The sequence below is a fragment of the Quercus suber genome, unplaced genomic scaffold (genome assembly GCF_002906115.3).
Source record: "Quercus suber isolate HL8 unplaced genomic scaffold, Cork oak 2.0 scaffold_128, whole genome shotgun sequence".
In the NCBI taxonomy this organism is placed as follows: Eukaryota; Viridiplantae; Streptophyta; class Magnoliopsida; order Fagales; family Fagaceae; genus Quercus; species Quercus suber.
In genome coordinates this window covers 182,511-205,580 of record NW_027069591.1, presented here as the reverse complement: position 1 = coordinate 205,580, position 23,070 = coordinate 182,511, and the positions used below count along the sequence as shown (strand labels likewise).

The window sequence follows — 23,070 nt, the reverse complement described above, 5'->3', positions numbered from 1 at the left end:
AGAAATGGTGATTATTGACCCCCATGTCCCGGAACCGCTATTTTGGACCATTTGTTTCAATTTTCATATAGTGTTCACAATGATAGAGTAAATGGACTTCTTAATTTTTGGTCAAATTAGATTGATTTTAGGGTCTTCTACCTTGAAATTAGTATCTCTCTAAACTTAGATATTTATTTAACTGGATTGAATAGAAAATCTCATAACATAATTAAGAGCGTGATTTATTTTAATAGAAGAATTTTCGATCCTGATCTTTGCCTTCATTTTCGCATTTTCTCTCGTTGTGCTGGTGGCCTGCTGGTAGTTTTTGACCATAACTTAGAATGTCATGTCGGTTGTCACCTCCTAGCCCTGCTGTCACGTACACTTGCCAAATCCAAACTTTACACTCCTTACCTATGCTCCAATTCAACATTCATCTCCATCAGCAAGATTGATTTCGATCCTATCAAGCAACCCAAAAGTAGGGGCAGTTAATTTTTAATTTGATGACTCTTGTAAGAAACACATGGATTTTTCAGAAGTTCCAATGGACTTGTTCTGTTCTGTTTTGTTTTGTTTTGGTTCTCTCTCTTCTTTTTTTTTCTTTTCTTTTCTTTTTTTGGTTGAATACATGCCTTGTTTAATTAATAATTAAGATCATAGAGAACTTTTTTTCTAATTCTACTTGATTAGCTAACAGCTTAGTAATTCAATTAGCACATCTTGGTACTTCTAACTGAGACATTTAAGGTTCAAATTTTTCACCTCTTAACTATTAAATTATCAAAAAAAAAAAAAAAAAAAATCTTCTTTTAATCTTCTTTGATAAGTCATTTGTAATGTTAGACATATATATAATCGATTTTATTACAAAAGTTTACAAACTAACATAATAATTAATGTCATTGGTGGAACCTAGCAAAATAATAAATAAATATGGTAATTAGTTTTTAGTTTTGTATTTAAAAGTTAACACACCAATTTGTCAAATTTATCTAGTAAAATTTGTAACAGCACTAATATCATTCTTTTTTTAAAAATAATTTTATATTTAGTTTTTAGTTTGGATTTTAAGTTATTTGAATAAAATAAGAAAATACTAATTTATTCTAGGGATGAATTTATGAATGGATTAAGATTTATTACTATGTCAATTTAATTAAGACCAGGGTAAATTGCAAAGTACACTTCTAAAGTTTGAGGATTGTTTAGATTTTACACCATGAACTTCCCCTCCATTAGTGGATTTGCCTATGTGGTTGTCAAATGACACGTTGGCAACCGAAACACACTCTAGTCATTTGACATGTAATGTTTTTTGGGATAAATTACAAAGTACACCCTTAAAGTTTGAGACTGTTTGGATTTTACATTCTGAAATTTGAAATTTGGATTTTATAACTTAAAGTTTCACTCTGCTAGCAAAAGCAACCCCTTCATTAGTGGATTGGCCTATATGGTTATAGACATTCCATTTTGCAACTCTCATTTAACTTTACTTGCACTGTATCATGAATCCCATTAAATATCACATCACAAAGAAGAAATATAATTTTGACCACATAATTTCTAATTACATTGCATGATATAAATCTTGAAGTCATAACAATCAAAATGACAATTCATGAGCCTTAATCGGGCAACCAGATTAAAAGATATCAAAAAAACAAGTTTTAATGGTAAAATGTACTTAAAATGAATCAAGTCTTGATTGTACGCAATTATGATCTCTTAATTCTAAATGGTCTATTTTTAGTCCAATTTAAATTAAATGATGTGTCATAATGCTATTGGTTGAGGATATAGTTTATGGTAAGGTTGCATGTACCTAATTTAATTTGGAAACAAAGCATTAGTGTGCATTAGGAATGCACAGAAAACATGCGTTCCAGCATTTAGTTGAAACAATGGTGAGTCTTGTGCACTGTTCACGGAACTCCCAAATACTTTTTTTTTCCCAGAAAAACAACTTCAAAACTAGGTTCCATGATACTATTCACACATTTAAAAATTATTTTACTACAATGTTTTCAATTTTTAGTTTTTAGCAATAAGCAGTATTCAAACAGAACCTTAATCGATTCTTTGCAAAGCTAGTAAAAATTGATTAATTAAATAATTAAACATATTTGGAATTCATTTTTTGAGCTTGTGGACCAAGAAAGTATAAAAAATGGTTGAAATTTTGAAAGAATAAGATCAAAATTAAAATGGAAATTGACGAAATGAAAAAGGAAAAGATTTTGGAGGATTTAGGATGAAGTGCCAATGAGTACTTGGACCAAATCCCCCAAATCTCCTTCACTTTTTGCTCCAGCCTACTCTCCACTCAGTTTGACTTTGCCCCTATATTTTTCAATCAGAAAACCTAATTTTCCTGAGTCCCACATTGCCCAAAGACTTATTCCAAACCCTCCAACATCTAGTGTAAATACCTCTCTCCATCAATAGTTTAAAGCACACCGGGTCCCAAATCCAAACTCTTTTCTCGTCATCTCTATTCTCTAGAGTTAGTAATAGGAAGGTGTCTTTGGGTTTCTTGGACCTTCTAGTCCCTATTCATTAGAAATATTGACAGTTTGGTCCTCTTGATCTTGAGCTATGATTTCCTATTCACAAACCACAGGGGGGGGGGGGGGGGGGGGGTTTCTTGCTTGGAGTGTTGGTGCATGCATGTAAGGTTTCTAACATTTCTTTTTATTATGTTCTAGTTTTGTTTAGATTCAAGCATGTTTTATTTTCAAGTTCTTCACATATTCTTGGTTGTTTAACATGTCAGATCTAAGTTGTTATATTCTTGCAATTTTTTAGGACTTTAATTCAAATAACTATTGGGAAAACATATGGAAAAATATAGTTTTGTATCTCATACAAAAACACACAGCGGAATATAAACAGATCTACTTCATTTATGAGAGATAACATGCAAAATCTGAATTTAAAAACAAAGAATAAGAAGGCATACCTTGGTGCAACAAAATTCAAAACCAATGAACTTCGAACTTGGGAAGACTTTTAATTTTCACCGCAATTCCACAATGAGCCCAAGATGTTTGGTCTCTCAATCAATTCTATACGTATTTGTTCAAGAGAATAACCAAGTGTCTCTTAAGAAAAGACTCTGAATCTTTCTATCTTTTTTAATCATATGTATCATTCTGCACTTAGCCGTTACTTTATTTAATAACTCTTATTAATAAATAACTGATTATCTAATTAAGTTAGCCTTTTAGACCAGCCCAATTTGGCTTTAGTGTGTGGCTTGGAATGGAACCAAAATGGGCAAATAAAGCTCTAGATTCAATGAGCTTTGGACTTATCTGTCAACTCTTGGCAAGCTCAAAGTTACTATTAATTATATTTAATACCACTATATATATAATTGCACTCTAGGCCTTATTAATAAATTATATTCCAAGACTTTATTAAATCTTTAACCCCTTTATGAAAATATTCGTAATAATACAAAATCATAATGTGTAGCTATCACTTTGAAAATTACTACATCTTGATCCTTGAGTACTTGGTTTAATTCTTTAAGTTATTCATATATATTTTATGAAATCTAATTTCATAAAATATAAATTTTAGTAACTTTTTACTAAAGTAGTTAGACCTAACACTTTGAATAACCAAACCCATTAAACTTATCTTAAGAAAATATTTTATATCTCTATAAAAAGATTATGAATTCTATCTTAAAAATATGTGTTCCTTTCACATTATGTATGGTTGCCCAACATATTGAAGTTTTGACTGTTTGTCTAAATCTCACTCCTGATATATTAAAGCAACCTACATTTCATGATCAGGTTCATTATTCCCTCAGGATTGAAAGTTTATGTAAATGAGAAGTCGTGAGATTTATTATTCATTTGACAGTTGTTGATAGAATAACAAATCTCACAGTGGTCCAGCTCAATATGTTTTATACACTTAAAACATATTAACATATCAACTAGAAGTTTCCACTTCGTTGATTAAGACAAATCATCTTAATTGACACGTTATAGTCTTCACAGATGAAATGCCAAATTTCATCACCGACTATTAACTAAGATTTTGAGTTTATAAAGAACTTGTGATTTATATGTTCTGTGACTAAATCACATACTATGCATCTCAAGGATTATATGATAATGTCCAAACATTCATGCTATCATTATTTTAGATAATAATAAAACAAGTTTATTACATAGAACATAATGTCATACATGGCATACAATAGGATTTTAGGGCACTAATCCTAACAATAACATGTTTATATGCTCTTAGATTATGGTTAATCACAAATCACACACTGCATGTTCACCATGTTCTTCAATATCAATTCCTTGCATGCCTAGAAAAAGGTTTTATCATGCTCTTGCTTGTTTCAATCTTTGCAATCATATGTTTTTAGATGATATAAACTCTTGAATGATATGATATGATCATTAGCCACCAAAGTCTAGAAGTCTGGTTTCACCAGGCAAGTTAAATGCCTAACTTTTTTCCAATCTTGTAACCTAAACTCTTAGATCAAGAATTAGTAGATTATGATTTTCCTTATAATTTTCAATTTTTTAGATTGTAATTAGGAAACAAAGTCATGTACCTTTGTTTTAGGTTGTATCTAAGACTAATGCCATGTGATTTTCTAGTTATTATCAAGAAATGTACATTTTTCAATTCATCAATAAAAGTGATGTATTTTTTCAAGTTTAGTTTTTTATTTTTATTTATTTTTATATATATTAAAATAAGTGTCAACTGCATTGTAAAACCCTTAAACTTGGAGGGAAGATAAAAGTATTAGAACCTCCACTCTTGAGAGACACACAACATGACTTCACTCATTCATGGGGGTTATGTCAAAACCTTAGTTTAATAGGTTTGGCCTAAGAGTGTGGTCTCTTATAGTGGTCATTAAGTGACACACTAGCAACTAAGACGCACTTAAGTTGTTTATGCACAGGAGAGTTTTAGGATATAAAATCCAAATAACTATTATATATATATATATATATACATGTCAAATAGCTAAAGTGTGTCTCGATTTCCAATGTATCACTTGACAGGCACATAGGCTAGTCCACTAATGAAAGGGCTGTTTTTGCTTATAGAATGAGAACTTTAGAGCGTAAAACCTAATTTTTAAAACTTATAAAATGTAAAATCTAAATAACCATTAACTTTAGAATTGTATTTTACAACTATTAGGTGTAATTGTAATATAATAATATACTGCTTTGTCAGAGTAAAATTTTAAATACTCATTGTGTGTTTTTAAATTCAAATTTAGCAATTTCTATTTCATTTATTTGAATCCTTAAATTCAATGGAAGCTAAAAGTGAACTTCTCTCCAATTTTTTTCTCATTTGGCAAATCATACCCAAAATAACTAAAAAAATCTCACTCCATAACCTTTCTTTAATTTAACGTACAAATAAAAAAGAAATGATTTTGAATATACGTAATAGCCGGAAAAAAAAAAAAAAAAAAAACTTCTTTTATTTGTTTCTTTCTTGAGTAAGGGTTAAAAAAAAAAAAAAAAAAATCCTTTGTACTGAGAATCATAATTCATATCTCCACTCCTCAATTATTGTAACAATAAAATTATATTTAAAAAAAAAAGAAAAGAAAAGAAATATTCATACTAGACCAATTAGCAAATAAACATATTGTAGATTATTACACTTTCAACAAGGCATGATATGAGTAGTCTTGGTCTCATACCTCCTCAACGCACCATCACCACCACTACCACCAACCTTGCACCCAACTCTCAAAGTCTTAACTAACTCTCCACACATCCTCCTCACGTGCCCCTCACACTCACTCTGCATCACCAGCAGTATCTTAGTCACTCCATTACTCTTCACCACCACGTCCTTCACCTTCTTATCCCCATGCACGCAACACAATCCCCACAGCATCGCCACCGCGTCTTCCGTCCCCGCCTTCATCAGCCGCTCCACTACCGCCGCTACGCACTTTGGCGCCTCGCTTATCGCCGACCGCCCCTCCGGGCACGTCGAAACTCTTGACAATAGCTTCACACTCTTGCCACCTGTGGAAAGTTTGGTGTTAGGGTTCAACAGTTTTTCTGAGAGAATCGGAATGAGCCTGAACCGGACGAGCCGGGGTTTCACTGAACGAGTCACTGACACCGCGATTAAACACGACAAAACGGCGTCGCATAGGTTGAAATCATTCTCGGAAGCTAACAAACGGAGCAGCTCAGTGAGTATTTCTTCTTCTTCTTCAGCGATTCTGCGTTTGGATTCGGTTACCTCAAGAGCGGCTAGATATTCCAAAACCCTAGCAGACTCGATCTTCGAGTTTACACTTCCATTTCGCAAAAGCAAACAAATCGAAGCGAACCATTTTTGGTAATCGCTTCTGAAAATAGAAGTGTAAACTCGTTCTTTAACTCCATTTTGCGACATAATCAGATCCAAAACCCTAACAACCAATTCCACAACCTCCATCTCCGCACTTTTGCAAACAACACCAACGATCGCCTCAACAAAGCCATCGAAATCCGCCAAAAACCTCCGGTTCTCGTCGCGAGCGTTAGCGAACTCCACAATTTTTTCAAGGCAATCACGGCGGTCAACGTTCTCGGTTATGTTCTCGATGAAAACCCGAACTTGGTGAGAAGAGATCAACGACGCCGTCGCGGCGGCGGTGGTGGAGTGGTGGAGCCAGAGGTGGATGAGGCGGTGGAGAGTGAGGTTAGGGATGAAAATCTTAGAGGGAAGGACCTGCATGGTGGCGGGACATGTGTCGTGGCCTGATTCGAGCCAGTGCTGGATGCTGGAGCGGTCGTAGGTGACACCGGTGCAGAGGCTCACAGGGGATTTCATCACCTCCATCGAGATTGGGCACTTGAAGAGACTCGGTACGGTTATGTGCAGTTCCTCTCTACCCATTGTTTTTTTGTTTTTCTGAGTAAAGTTTAGAGAGAAAGAACGGGAAGTTACTTGAATTTAAGGGAGGGTGGGTGGGTCAAAGCTCAAAGGAGTGTGACTGTCACTGTGACGTCGTTTTTGAATTTTTAATAAAAGGTAGTCGTTAGTCAAATGTGTTATGGGTACCAAAGTCTGAGCGTGTACCATGTGTCGTGACTATTAAAGTGATGACCAGTGAGACATGACAGGTGGCAAGGGCACGTCGTTTTCACAACAATTTTACAATAAAATTAGCGAAGTGTTTTAATACACTACTTGCTGCTTACACTTTAACATGTATTAAAATTATACTAAAATCGTCACGGTTTTCAAGTTAAAAATCTTGACCTGTTCAACGCAATTTTGCGTGTGTTTAACAATTATTTTCATTCTATTTCGGGGCTATTACAATATGGGGTATTTATTTCACAAGGCGTACATATGTTTTTATAAACAGAAAATGTAACCTTTTTTTTTTTTTTTTTCAGTTATAAAAACTCAAGTATTTGTAAAATACTATGATTGCATTTAAAATTTGAGAAAAAGTTAGTTTATTTTATTTTTTAACTTATTTTTTTCTTAAAATGGGTCTTATTGCATTGTTAGGTGGGTTCTATTGCTCTAAAAATCAGCTTTTAGTGTTTTTTTTTTTTTTACATACTTTCAATAAAAAGTTTTTAGTTTCAGCAAAATAACAGTTCATAAACGAATATTTTGTACGCAAGTTTTTTTTTTCCCATTACAATATACTTTTTATTTTAGTAAGATGTTATTGGTTCTTACCTAAATCCATCACTAATATTATTATTTTTTCCCTGCTATTAACAACTTATTGGCTGAACTTTTTTAAATTGTTATGCTAATAGTTTTTCCCTATCATTAACAACTTATTATCTAAACTTTTTGAAATTGTTGTGTTAATAACTTTTAATATTGTGTCCGTAGCGTTATTCAGCAGAGGATTCAAACCTAAAACGTGGAAAAGGGACACTCTTGTCTCACCCACCAGGGAGGACTCGCTGACTGACTCAAACTGAGGACTATAAATATAATCAAAATTCAGTATTGAGAGCTTTCAAGTTTGAAAATTTCTTCTCCGCGTATGTGTGTGGACTGTAGACTGTGGACTGTGGACCGTGCAGGCCACTGCTAGCGAAGTCTTCTTTAATTTTGGGTCGGCACTGACGAGAGACGACCAAAGACTCCATTTATTAATCTCATGGTTCAATTTTTCTACAAATCCCCCAATTATGGTTCAATTTTTCTACAAATCCTCCAATAAAATTTATGGTTATTTATTTATAAAGTCAATTGAATTGGCGTAGTTGGAACGAAAATCCTCTGTCAAGGACCAATGCTCCGGCTGGTACCTCGGAAAGTCTAGACTCTAGAGTAAGCCACGGTTCCCATCTTGTTGTGCCCAACACGTCTTGACTCTTGAGGTTAGATTTTCTCCAAACGATGATGTTTCGTTAGACAAAAATATTCGTTGAAATTGAAACATAAAAAGGAAGCTAAGAGCAAGGAAAAAGTTTACCCCTATGTCGGTTTTGAAGGAATTTTTCCTCTAGCTCATTACGCAGTGACTGTAAAATTTCTCTCCAACTCACGTTATAATTGAAATGGTTATCCATGTGTACTATTAGTCACATGATATTTTCAATAAGTCATATGATTTTTTTTAAAAATAATATACGCAAATAATCTTATAAATGATCATGCATTAGTTTGGAGGAAAAATGTGTCTTTTAGAGAAACAAGTGAACAACAATTCTACAATCCTTGAGTTTAGTTTGATTTCAAATTGCATAAATTCTATATGGGTTACATTTAGGGGTGCGCTTGAGTTGAGTTGGAGTGTTTTTTCAAATTTATCCAACTTTAACAAGGTGAGCAATTCCCAACCATCATATGTAGAAACAAAACCCATTCAAAGCGCATTGGTCAGGTTGGGTCAACGATTGGGCTTAAAGGATTCATGTCCTTATTAAAAAATTGGGCTCTCAGTTAATTAGTTAAGTAATTTTTTTTTTCAAAAAAGTTATTACTATTAACATTACACACTTAAATTATATTCTAAATTTCTAAATTTATCAAAACTAATTCTCAAAATACCAAAATAAATCAAACAAAAGAGTTAAAATAAAATTTTATAAAATGAACCTATACATATTGGTTAGGTGAGTTGAAAAAATTACAATCCGAACTTGACTAAATTAGAGGCTAAAAACAAAAATTCCAACCAACCCAACCTAATTCAAGGGTTATTTCAATTTTAGTCCCTTAAATTAGCCCAAANAATCCAAGAACCATATTGCTGATCTTCTGTTTTGAGAGTGCCCTTGCTCTGGATCCAAATATCACAGTCCTTGTCACCATGATCAAAACAACCACACCAATAACAAATATTTGGTAAGCGTTCATACCTAAAACTCACCCATGTTTTTCCGCCTTCCTCAAAAGTTACTACTCTCCCACGGCAAAGTGGTTGGTAGACATCCATCGTGACCCTTACTCGTACATAATTGCCGCCCTCACTATCTGAGTTCTTCGTTGATCTATCCACCCAACCAATCACCTCACAAATGTCTTCAGCGACTGACTTACTTCTATAACCAATTGGGATATTGTGGACTTGAACCCAAAAGGTTACCTTATCAAATTTTAAAAGATCCAGGGGAGTTTGTCTTTCGTACCTCTCCAGAATCACCAAGTTTTTGTCAAAACTCCATGGTTCGCCTGAGAGAATCCGATCAACATCCTCCTTATTATCAAAAATAAAAAGGACCTTATGAGACCCTTCCTTGGTCACTGTAAAACCATTGTCTGCCCTCCAAAGCGGCTTGAAAGTCTTTGCTATTGCCTCCATGTTCAGAGCCCTCTTAGTGAGAAACTGGGCTGCTATGATATATTCTTTTGAACACCTGTCTTTCTTGAAGCATAAATCATCCCCTTCCCTTTCGGATAGGGATAAACAGTTCCAATGCCTTGTGAGATCTTCCATGAGAACACAAATAAAAAGAAACAAGAAGAAGAGAGAAGGAGAAAGAGAAAAGGAAAACTGGATCCGATCAAAAGAGAGAAAAAAAGAAGATAGAGAAGAGACACTGTTTCCCAAAACCCCAAAAGAGGAGAAAACCACAAGCCCTACACGTGACTCTGTCACGAGAGGGGAGGAGGAAAACCTTACAAGAAGGTACGGCAATTCTACTGGCAAGGGAGGAAGAGAACCACCTACCCTGGCTAGAGAAACTTTCACGTACAGTTTAATCTCATTTCCAATATCACCCCTTAATTTCAAAACTATTAGGGTTTGTTTGGTAAGAGTATTTAAATATAATTTTTTGTTTTGCAATCCATAAAATGGTGGGTCCTACACTTGAATTTATTATTTGGCTGATGTTCTCTAAATACATTTTTCAAAAAATTGTCTCATATTTTCCTTGTTTAGAACATGATTTTGAAAATGGCTAAGAGGGTGTTTTCAAGATACAAAAAACGCTTTTAATGATATAGTTGTAAAATTTTTTTTTTTTTTTGAAGCATAGTTGTAAATTAATTGAAAACAATAGACCCCATTGATTTGTCCAAACTCTTTTATCCACTAAATTAAGGAGTTTATCTTTATCACAAAAAAATCTCATACTTCAAATTTGAAACTTATAAATCATTATAAAAAAATTAAATAAATAAAAAAAAGATACATGAGCTCTATTCACTTATCATTATCCAAAAAAAGTAATCTACGAATTCTACACGTTACTTTTTGTAAATTTTTTTTTAAAAAATACATAAAAAATAGAAATGGTCTTGCAAACATTTTTTTTTCAATATTTTGAAAATTTTTCTTAAAAGTGGGAGCCAAACACGTATAATGTAAAAATTATTATTCAAAAAGTAGTTTCAATTTCAATTTTTTGAATATTGTTTTCATACTGTTTAAAAAAAATCTTCCTACCAAACAGGCCCTTAACGTTTTGAAAATAGTTGAGTGTTTTGTTCTATTTTTTAAAGTAGATTTTGATAAAACTGTTTGATAACATACCTCTTATTTTATCTCAATAGAAGACTATTTGATTTTATTCGTGCAGTAAGTCCTGCCAAACTTTCATGGCCTATTTGGTTTTGCAATTGGTTTAATTTTTACATGGACCAGTGAGTAATTGGTCTATAAATTAGTTTTCTTTTTCTTTATTTTTTTTTTTTTTTTTTTTTTTAATTTAAGTTGTCTTTTTGTAGTTGAAAGCTAGGAAATGTGTTGAAAACACAAGAGCAATTTAGACCCCCCAATTAAAGTTACTGCTCGGTAGTTTTTACACTAACTTAATACAAGGTGCGGAATAGTGTAAATGCGAGCGGATAAGCAAATAAGCTACTTTAATCCATAAACTAAGCAACACAGCAGTATAATGGAATATAAAAGAGTAGGGAAGAAAGATGCAAACACTGAAAACACCAAGACGTGTTTTCGAAGAGGAAACTGAAGAACTCGGCGAAAAACCTCTCCGCCGCCCTCCAAGCGGAAATCGATTCACTAGACAATCAGTTGGGATACATGGGCTAGCAAGAGACCCTTCAAGCCTAATCTACCTAATGCACCTAAGCCCTCCAAGCTCCCACTCCAACAAGGCTTCTCGGAATCGTGTCTTGTCTAGCTCTCCGGATCCTGCAACAAGCTCCATGTTGCATCTGCCATTCCAGGCTTCGTCCAATGCTTCCCAGCAGCACCAAAACGTCACTCAACACACTCAAAGGGTGAGGTAAGTGTTTGGGCTATCAACCTCTCAATGGTATGGAAATGGAGAGGGAAGAGTTGAGGAAATACCACAAGCAAGTGTATAGAGAAAGGTGGGGATGACAATCTCTAATTCCCAATGTGTTTGGCTAGGGTTTTCTCTTTGAAGCACTCCTCAACATTTGTGGGTAATGAGGGTATATATAGGATAGGTACAAAAAGTATGAGTTAGTCAGTACAGGTTGCAGAACAGAATGTCTCGCGAGTGTCTCGCCGGAAGGCCTTACCCGCGAGATACTCGCGAGACACAGATGTCTCCATCCTGGCCTGACTCTTCGCATTCCAGCATGTGCAAGGCACATGACTCATTTTGCGGGAAGCTAAGTCGCGACATACCCGCGAGAATCCTTCAGCCTCCAATGCTTAAGTCTTCACACATTCTATCTATCACAATACCCTTACAACAAATCCCACAAACAATACAGGGTATGAACAATTGAAAGTGATTACAATCAAGTTTGGCACGGAATAAAAGCCAACAAAATACATAGTTGTAAATAACAACTTTACAATCTCCCCCTTTGGCTATTCCGTGACAAAACCCTAAAACAGACTCTAGACTTAAACATGAGTTTGGGAACAAAGGCAAAACTCACTCACACCTAATTCTAGATTCTGATACGCTCTTGAAACATATGAACAAGTATCTCCTAAAACACAACAACACAATAACATCATTGTATGCAGAAAACTTGAAAAGCATATGGAGCAATAAAAGCATGATCAAGCAAAATGAAATAGAAACACTAGATCATGGCAAGATCAAACAAGCAATCACTATACAAAAGTGATCACTATGCTCATTCACACAAGGAATGAACATCCAGATATGCAAAATGATAAGCTCATTTGAAGAGAATCATTTGCAAATCCAACACTCAACCAATGCAAAATACACGAAGTATTTGCATCAAGGAACAGTCCTACTAGGGCACAAGAGTGTTGTATCGAAGTAGAATGTATGACATTAACCTTCAAGTACACAAGCAAAAGGCTACATACGCAAGAAGCTGCATATGCATGACACAAACCATAAAAGCCTACAAACAACATGCAATTGAACAAACCCTAAAAGCTTACAAAATCAACATGGGCACAAATAAGACAAGCTACATAGCATAGACAATCTCATAAAAGAATTACTGAAATTATACTGAAATAAGAATAGAGTAACAAAGATTGTTTAAAAACATAAGCAGTAAAACAGTTATAAAGACTAAAAGACACTAAATAAAACCGTCTGAAAAACCAATAACCAATGTTACTAATTTTCTAAACTATGCTCCTCCTAACGCTGTGCAAGCTTTGATCCAGCTCCCCCTCAAAATTTTTTCCCCCTTTTTGACCGGAATGGCCAAAGGGCTAGAACTCTTCAGACTCTGAATTCGAACCTTGCTCCATGGATAAGTCTTGTATTTGGGAAGAGAGCGCGGTGATCTGACCCTGAAGGTATGCAAACTGATCCGCAGTGTGCTGTACATGAGAATCCAGCACTGTAGACATCTGATCCATTTTAGCCAGCAATAGATCAAGTTTGCTCAAGCCTTGTGGTGGAGCAGAAGAAGAAGGCTGTGCAAATGGCTCTGGAGTCGAGGTGAACCTATCGATCTCCTCCTCTGTATCTCCACCCTCATCTTATTCAACCCGAGGCTGTGGGATGGTATACACACCAGTCTTTGAGCCCTTGATGTGAGCAGTGCTCCGAGTCAGTGTATGACCACCAATGGGATAGTCCCTCTGAACAACTGTGAGGCCACTAGGTAGCTTGATTTTCACCTTGGCAATCAATCCCATGATCAAGGAGGGGAACAGCATCACAGTCCGTGAGTTCTGCTTTGTGATGCTTTTCTTCAGGACATGCATGATATGACCACAAATGTCGATCTCCTTATGAGTAAAGAGATCATATAGGAATCTTGTTCTCGGAGCAGATAGAGTGGTGAGATTGGTGACCGGATACAGATTATGGATCATCACATAACTTAGAGTCCTCATTTCTGGAAAGAACTTGATGGTGTTCATGGATGATTTCTTCGGTTCACCACCAAGGAGTGTAATCATCTCAGCAGTAGAACCCAATCTGTCTTCATACGCAACTGTGATTGGCTGAGATGGAGGACGAGTTTCCAAAAAATCTTGGATGATCTCTCTTGTGATCACAAACTCCTTGTGTCGTACCCAGCACTCAATAGTGTCTCCGTTTACAGTGGCATTAGAGAAGAACTCTCTGATAATCTCTGAATAGACCACTCCAGTCGGGTTTAGCAGCTTGGTCCAAGTTCTATCTCTGAACACTTCAGGGATGAAAGTGTCCTTAAGAGTTTTCAGTTGAACAACTCTCTCCATAATGATTGTCCTGTCCTTATAGTAGTCATTGTACTTCATATCTGCTTCTGCGGACTTGAAGTGATCAGAATCAGTCCGTGCACGCTTGGAAGATGATTTCTTCTTAGCTGCATGTTTGGTGGGAGACATCTGCACAATTTCACCAAGAAGGAAAGGAACAAAAAAAAAAAAAAAAAACAAATACCAAAACAGAGCACACAAACAAAAAATGATTAGATTCAAGTTAATCCCAAAGCAGATTAGGCAAGCCTAAAATAGATCAAAATCAACTCAAAGAGTTAGCAACAACATATAAAGCATGAAAAAAATAGGCACAATGCATGAAAGAAGTGACTGTGCATGTGTGTGCATCTGTGTGCATATGCTAGTGCATGTGTGTGCAGCATGAGATGCATGGGGGTATGCCTAGAGGGTGCCCAGATGTGTGCCTAGTGAATGCATCATGTGCAAAGTGTAGTAAACCCATGAACCAAGACCAAACTAAGTAGAGTAAGGTTAAACATGTGGAAATACAAGAATTAGAACACATATGAAATGAAATAGGCACAAAAATGTCACTTGGACATTTTAACAAACACTTAGCATGCACAAATGCAAATCTAACATGAATAATGCATGAACATGGAAAAATCTACCCTTAATACATGATAAAATGCCACAAAAGGGCCAACAAAGATGCATAAACACCAAATGGGACAAAGCCCAATCAAGAATTTCACAATAATTCGCCCAATTTTGAAGAACAACCCAAAAATTCGAAAATACCCAAATATCAAGGCCCTAACAAAAAAATCTGCATAATCTAAGCAAAAATGGAAAAAGAAATGTTTAAGAAACATACCTTGTGAAGGAAAATGCAGAGAAGATTGCTTGAATTGAAAAGGGTTGAATGGAATAGTGATTTGGGTGAGAGAGGTTCGAAGGAGTATAAGCGAGGGAAGTATTTGTGATTTGAAAAACTGTCACATTAGCAATATAAAACTGAAAACACGCGTTTTTCGCGGGTTAGAGAGTAGCGACACAATCACGAGACAACCGCGAAAATGGCCATTGAAGCACAAAAACTAACGCGAAAAGCTTTAAGTCGCGAGACAGTCGCGAAAGTTTCTGTCTGAAATTGAAAAAGTCCAATTTTTGGCCAAATAGCATTTCGCAAGAAGCTGTTGGTCGCGAAACAGTCGCGATACAGTCGCGAAAGTTTCTGTGTGACATGAAGAAAAAAATTATTTCCCTCAAGCTCTTTTCGCGGGAAGCTCTAAGTCGCGAGCTTCTCGCAAAACAACCACTAAACCAATTTTTAAGGAAGAACCCAAAAATGCAATTTGAACAAAACAACAAGTACAAAAGTATAAAATCACTTCCAAAAACAAATAAAACACTCAAAAATATTTTTGGGTTTGATCAACCAGTTCATGAGCATACACATCACATTTGAACAAGTACAATCACACAAATGAGATAGGCATTGATTGAATCAAAGACTTGTGTGTTGTGTGTGAGTATCTAATGTGGAATAGTCTATAAACCAGAGTGAAGCTTCAATGATCAATTCAATCGAGTCATACACAACTGATACGAAATCTAGTGGACTATCTCCATTATAGAAATGAGTATATATGACCTCCCACACATTGAATACAAAACTCAAAAGCTTTTCATTTGGCTTCTGCTTAAAGCATAACACTTGGTCCAATTTATTTTGTTTGGACAAGAACATCTCATTTTAAGGTTGGTGCTTGAAATTTATGATATTTCAACATTAATGATTAGCCTTTGGTTTTTTGAGCACCATAAAAAGAAACATTAAGAAGAGCCGCTTTCCCTTTTTCCTAGTTGAATACTAGTGTGTGCAACAGGTTTTTGCAGCTCGATATCTCTTTTCATTTGGAGATTTACATTTGGTGAGCTCTTTTTGCAAAAACATAAAAATAAAGTGGGAAGAGATATAGACACAAGTCTATGCAAGTATCAAGACCAATAAGACTATTGACCAATTATTCATGACAAGCTTGAAGATCTATTTACAACAATCACACATAGTGTTCAAGATTTCTCTCACAAAGAAATGAGTGCATACAGGACAAGTCAAGATCGTAAATGCACTACGCCATAAGTACGAAGGTACTAGGCCAAACTCACATGTGACATACACAAGACAAGTGAACAAACTTTTGAGATTTTTCAATTTTTATGGGTTTTTGAATTTTTTGAACACACCGAAAACAGAACAAAAACAGCTGGTACAAGCCAACCAGATAAAATAACAACAGCAAAAAGAAAGCAATGCATGAAATGTTGCAACAGCAAATGTCCCTAAACATTGAAAGAATTTATGCATGGACATGTTATAATGCTTATGCATGAGTACCCCTCTTCACCCACACATCATGTGCGTTTAGGGTGATATCCTTGACGGATTGGGTACGAGAGTTTGGACTTTCAAACCTTCTGGTGAAACTCTCCAAGCAAGTGGTGAAGGCACCGATCATTTTCATCACATCCGTCATACCGGGATCACGATTTTGACTTCTTGGTTGCTCACCACCCCAAGATCTCATGTCATTTCTCCTTCCTCGTGACCGAGGTGCGCTTGCATTGTTGTCTGATCTCAGCTTTTGACAATTGGGTCTGGTTTGTCCTTGCAATCCGCAATAATGACACACATAATCTGTTCTGGGACTCCGTTGTGATCTTGGGAGAGATCTTCCTCTAGTTTCATGTTTAGCCATAGACTGATTTCGGGGCTTATTCATCATTCGTTGCTCAGCCACATTTTCCCTTTTTACATCCTCATCTTTCTCAGGAATGGGCTCTTCGACAACCGTCTCGTTTGCCTTTACAAACTTTACTCCTTTGGTGACTTTGGCTGATGAGCAGCTTTCTCCGGTGTATCCCAACCCAGACTTGTCTGAAGAAGGTTTTTGAGATGATATAACATCTTCTAACTTCTGAGAGGAGACTCTCTCTATCTTAGCCTGAGCTTGCACAACCTCTTGCTCAAGAAATCTCACCTTCGTATATGCTTCAGACAGCTCACCATTTAGTGTTTCAATCTCACACTTAGCCTCTTTATATCTGATCAAGAGACTTCTGTAATCTTCCTCAGCTTTCATCATTTTCCTTACAGCTGCCTTGGCCACTCTGGAATACTCTCTCGACTTCTCAAGTAGTAAGGGAGTAATTTTCTTGAAGATTAGCTGTATTCTCTTCCTCTTCAGCATCTGATTCTTCCACAATCCCAATAGAGTCTGAATCAGAATGCTCACCAAACTCCTTCACAAGTGCACCCAAATCATTCGATGACTCTACATGAGCAATGGTCATGAAGGCGGAGTAGTTTCCCTCTCCGTCACAGCTTTCTTCCGAGTCAAAATCAGAAGATTCTGAATCACTGAGCGTCGTGGCATAAGCCTTGCCTTTTCCTCTCTAAAAATTTGGACACTCCTTGTTTAGATGTCCATGGCTATTGCACTCATAGCACACAATGTCTGAAGAAGGCTGAGAATCCTTCCCTTCTTTCCTCGTAAACTCTTTCCTATCACCTCTTAAAGATGTAAATTTCCCTCTGTTGAATGGTTTTCCACTATTCTTCATTTTCAAGAATTTTCGGAAGTTTTTCGCAAGATATACTACTTCTTTCTCCACTCTATCTTTTTCGGAAGGATTATCCATTCTTTCGGTGATGGTTTTAAGAGCAAGCGATTTACTCGTCTTGTGGGAAGGTAGTCCAAGCTCATACGTTTGGAGTGATCCAATGAGCTCTTGGATCATAATTTCATCCAAATCCTTGCTTTCCTCAATGGCTGTGACTTTTGCCTGAAAGCTCTCCGGTAAGGACCTCAAAATTTTTCTCACCACCTTAGTATCTTCAATCTTCTCCCCAAGATTGAGTTTAGCAATTACAATTTCATTGAGCTTCCTATAGAATAAATCAAATGGTTCATCATCCCCCATCTTGAGCTCTTCAAATTTGGTGGTAAGCATCTGAAGTTTTGTGTCCTTAACTTTCTTCGTACCCTTATATGTCGTCTCCAAAATCTCCCAAGCTTCCTTGGCTACCGTCATGTGAGAGATCCTGTGGAATTCATCAGGAGACACACCACAAAAAATAGCATTTAACGCTTTACTATTAGCATTGGCTGCTGCGAGAGCTGCCTTATCCCAAGTGGACTTAGGATCAGTCGGCTTGGTCCAACCAATCTCAACCGCATCTCAAACGGTATCATCTATAAAGCATAAAAATGCTCTCATTCTGACTTTCCAGAAGGCATAATTGTTCCCATCGAAAAATGGTGGAACAGTGAGCAATTGAGACCGGTCCATCTCAAATAGGGTCAAGGAACACACTCAGGTATTTAAACCACAGCGAGTGTATCCACTCTGATACCAATTGAAAGCTCGAAAATGTGTTGAAAACACAAGAGCAATTTAGACCCCCTAATTAAAGTTATGGCTCGATACTTTTTACACTAACTTAATACAAAGTGCGGAATAGTGTAAATGCGAGCAGATAAGCAAATAAGCTACTCTAATCCATAAACTAAGCAACACAGCAGTATAATGGAATATAAAAGAGTAGGGAAGAAAGATGCAAACACTGAAAATACCAAGACGTGTTTTCGAAGAGGAAACCGAAGAACTCGGTGAAAAACCTCTTCGCCGCCCTCCAAGCGGAAATCGATCCACTAGACAATCAGTTGGGATACATGGGTTAGCAAGAGACCCTCCAAGCCTAATCTACCCGATGCACCTAAGCCCTCCAAGCTCCTACTCCAACAAGGCTTCTCGGAACCGTGTCTTGTCTAGCTCTCCGGATCCCGCACAAGCTCCATGTTGCATCTGCCATTCTAGGCTTCTTCCAATGCTTCCCAGCAGCACTAAAACGTCACTCAACACACTCAAAGGGTGAGGTAAGTGTTTGGGCTATCAACTTCTCAATGGTATGGAAATGGAGAGGGAAGAGTTGATGAAATACCACAAGCAAGTGTATAGAGAAAGGTGGGGATGACAATCTCTAATTCCCAATGTGTTTGGCTAGGGTTTTCTCTCTGAAGCACTCCTCAATATTTGTGGGTAATGAGGGTATATATAGGATAGGTACAAAAAGTGTGAGTCAGTTAGTACAGGCTGGTAGAACAGAATGTCTCGCGAGTGTCTCGCGGGAAGGCCTTACCCGCGAGATACTCGCGAGACACAGCTGTCTCCATCCTGGCCTGACTCTTCGCATTCCAGCATGTGCAAGGCACATGACTCACTTCGCGGGAAGCTAAGTCGCGACATACCCATGAGAATCCTTCAGCCTCCAAATGCTTAAGTCTTCACACATTCTATCTATCACACAACCCTTACAACAAATCCCACAAACAATACAGGGTATGAACAATTGAAAGTGATTACAATCAAGTTTGGCACGGAATAAAAGCCAACAAAATACATAGTTGTAAATAACAACTTTACAGTAGTATACTAACATTTTGCTTTTAAAGATTGGAAGACTTGGTGTCCATTTAGGAACAACTTATCTAGCTTTTTGTTGAAAATGTGCTAAAGTATACTTGTACCCTGAAAAACTTTGAAAAAGTGAGAAAATGCGGAGAAATGTGAGGTTTTAAAAAACTGTACATAAAAACTAAAAGTTAAAGCTGACACCAAACAAACTCTTGGTTTGACTTAATCCTTTTTAATTGTTAGAGTATCCACGTTGGTGGAGCCATAATTTTAGCTATTTGGCTCCACCAAAAGTTACTTTATTTATTTTACCTTTCCACTTTACAAAAAACCCAACATCAGTGGTTTTTTTAAGCTTTGAACACAATAAAATAACGTAAATAACACGTTAAAATAATAAAAAATAAACACCACAGCCACCTCCACCAATGGCCACAACCACCACTCTACTCTGGCAACCACAACATAACGTAGAAAAAAAACAAAAAAATCAAAAACATAAAAACAAAACCACAACCACATTCATAACTTCATCACCACCAGCCACTACAAAACCCACTGCCAAAGCCAAAATCATAAAATTAAAGTAAAGAAGAAATAGGGCATGAGAAACTTACTAATAGCCCCCACAGAGGCAAGCAAGAAGTAGAATCCAAATAGGGTGAGCTTTGGAGCAAACTTGGATTTAGTGATGAAGTACAAGAAACCAAGGTAGGGAAACAAAGAAAAAGCAAAAAGCCGTGGAGCTCTACTTTGTGAATCAATGTTGGGTGCCCATGGGTCAACTGGGAGCAATGCCTAACACACAATCTCTCCCATTCTCTTACCAACCAATCTCTCTATATAACACTTGGATTCCCTCCTTTTTCTACATAGGTTTTTTATGGGGTTTTGTAAGAAACTCATTGCCACCACCACTACCATAGCCAAAATCAACCACCACCACCACAACCACCAAACCCATATGAAAACACACAAAAAAACCCAATCACAGCAAAGAGAGAAGAGAGATGGGCAGCGGCAGCTTGGGGCTTGGGTTGGCGAAGCTTGGGTCGGTGAAGCTGGGCAGAGAGAGAGAGAGAGAGAGAGAGAGAGAGATGAGCTTAAAGGAAAAAAAAAGTGGAGAAAAGAAAAAAAAATTAAGGGATTTGGCTACATGCTATAGTAAATAGGTACTAGTACTTGTTTACCGTAGCATGTAGCCAAATTTTTTTGGCTATGGCACCACCAATGTGCACAATATTTTGTAGTTTGAGGAGGCAAAAATGGCATTATAGCTATATGCCTCCACCAATAATTATGCTCTTAGATGAGATAGGTTATACTTAAGGGAGGATAGAAAAGTGGGAGGATAAAAGATATTTAATTTTCTCCTATTTGTATTTGGTTGAGAGGATAGAAAAGTGGAGAGATAGAAAACTTATTTATTTAGTTGAGAAGAAAAGTGAGGGGATAGAAAATATAGTTTATATAAATTTACAATTATGTCTCCATTAAATAAAACAAAAAAAAAATAACACATTTTTTTTAGCAAAAAAATTGTGTACATGCAAGGGCGAAGAAGGAAAAAAAAAAGCAATTGAACCACAAAGCAATAGGATAAAAAAAATAAAATAAAAAATAAAAAAATAAAAAAAGAAGCAACCCAATGTTGGACAAACTAGGCATTTTTGTTAATTAGCCCAGTTCATCCTCTCCCCTTCCCACAGTTTTCTCCCCATTTTGGGGAGAAAACTTTTTGGTGAGTTTGGGGAGAAAACACCCGGACCCTACCCCAATTTTTTTCTCTCCCCCTCCCAACCAAACATCAATTAAAAATCCTTTCTCTCCTATTTTCTCTCATTTATTTCCATCTACCCTATTTCACCTCCAAACAAACACATCCTTAGTCTGTTCCATTTTGTAGTTGTTCTATTCCATCCTATGTTGGAATGTCCTAAAATATATTTCGCATTGAAAAGTTAATTAATACAATTTTTGTTATTAATAAACCCTTTTCTATTCTCTATTTTTTGCTGATTCAAGTTGTTTTCTCTCTGTGAGTTCCAGTTAGCACAACTGGTAAAATCTATGATGGTTGAATAAGAGATTTGTGGTTCAATCACCGCCTACACCAGAAACCGATTGGTATCTTGGTCTAATGATAAAGAGCTATTATTAAGAGCGGACGACATAAATTGAGACTTTCTAAAAGAAAGTTGTTATCTCTCTATGAATTTAATGATAATAAATCATAATAGAAAAACAATGTTTAATATATTATTTGATTTGATTTAAATAATAATAATAATAAATATTAATCTCTAAGCCTTTCAACAGAATCAATGGTAAGGTTCTTTATGTTGTGGGACATCTTTAATATAATTATTAAGATGAAGTTGATCCAATGGTGTCTATGGTGAAGGTTGAGAATTGAGATGGCTCCCTAGAATGCACAGATGCAAGAGACTTAAGAGGAAATTGAACTCATTGCAATGAACGATATGAAGATCATGCTATCGGAATAAATGCACATTGTGATACAAATTACAAATATTGAGAGCACATAAGAAATTACACCATCACCACCGCATAGTCTTGGTGTGATGATCACTCCATAAGTATAAGTGCTTGTGGGGTGTGGGAGGCACTACAAAAAAAAGGTCCTGTGGCCGCGTTTTTAAAATGCAGCTATAGGTTAGAAAAACATGACTATAGCCCGATTTGGCCTATAACCATGTATTTTTAGACCGCATTTTTAAATGTGGCCTAAAACCTGTGACTATAGGCCTGAGGGGTCTATGGCCGCACTTTCTAAACGCAACCTAAAAAAGATTACACTGTCAACAACAAGGTGAAAACTAATACCTACTGTCATTATGTAAGCAAGGTATGGCAGACAATAGCTCCAGCAGCCTTGATATTTTTCTCATAAAAATCATAAAAAAGCGATACTATTTTTTAAGCCTATGTCAAAAACTCATAAAAATATCAAAAACATAAAGTACTAATTTCCAAAAGCCTCTTCTTTGTTATAATTAAGGCTCTCAAAACAATATGAAATATTCTTTGATAGTAGTTGATAGTTGATACCGATCTCTATGTTATATGCATATATGGCATGTACGATCAATATATTTTGAATGAAATGGCAGAATATGAGTGTTAGTTTTGGTAGCAAAAACAATAGCCAACCAAAATGCTCACACTACTACAAATGATCTCATTTTTACTAAATTCAACTTTAGATTACTGAAACTAAACTTCTAAAAAAAAAAAAAAAAAATACTGAAACTAAAGAAGAAGATTATTTAATTTAGGCGAAAGCACATTTTAGTCCCTATATTTTTAGGCGATTTCTATTTTAGTCCCTAAATTTTATTTTTACCGCTTTTAGTCCCTATCTTGAAAAACGGTTCCGTTTTGGTCCTTGCCGTTACATCAGAAACGGATATTACTGACGTGACAAACGGCAATAATAAATAATATTTGTTTAATGTCCACGTGGCCTAATTAATAATAAAAAAATATTTTTTGACATTAAAAAATGCCACGTCAGCATATAAATTAAAAAAATAATT

General features: G+C 36.0%; 2 protein-coding genes across 2 annotated transcripts; both read right to left on the bottom strand.

Moving 5' to 3' along the window:
• Positions 1 to 5,567: 5,567 nt before the first annotated feature.
• Positions 5,568 to 6,946, bottom strand: LOC111999660 (U-box domain-containing protein 28). Its single transcript, XM_024031791.2, has one exon. The coding sequence runs from the start codon at positions 6,901 to 6,903 to the stop codon at positions 5,668 to 5,670; it is 1,236 nt and encodes a 411-aa protein (XP_023887559.2). The 5' UTR covers positions 6,904 to 6,946; the 3' UTR covers positions 5,568 to 5,667.
• A 2,250-nt stretch (positions 6,947 to 9,196) lies between these two features.
• On the bottom strand, positions 9,197 to 9,790 carry LOC136068662 (uncharacterized protein At4g02000-like). Its single transcript, XM_065776088.1, has one exon. It carries the CDS (start codon positions 9,788 to 9,790, stop codon positions 9,197 to 9,199), a length of 594 nt encoding a protein of 197 aa, XP_065632160.1.
• Positions 9,791 to 23,070: the final 13,280 nt, after the last annotated feature.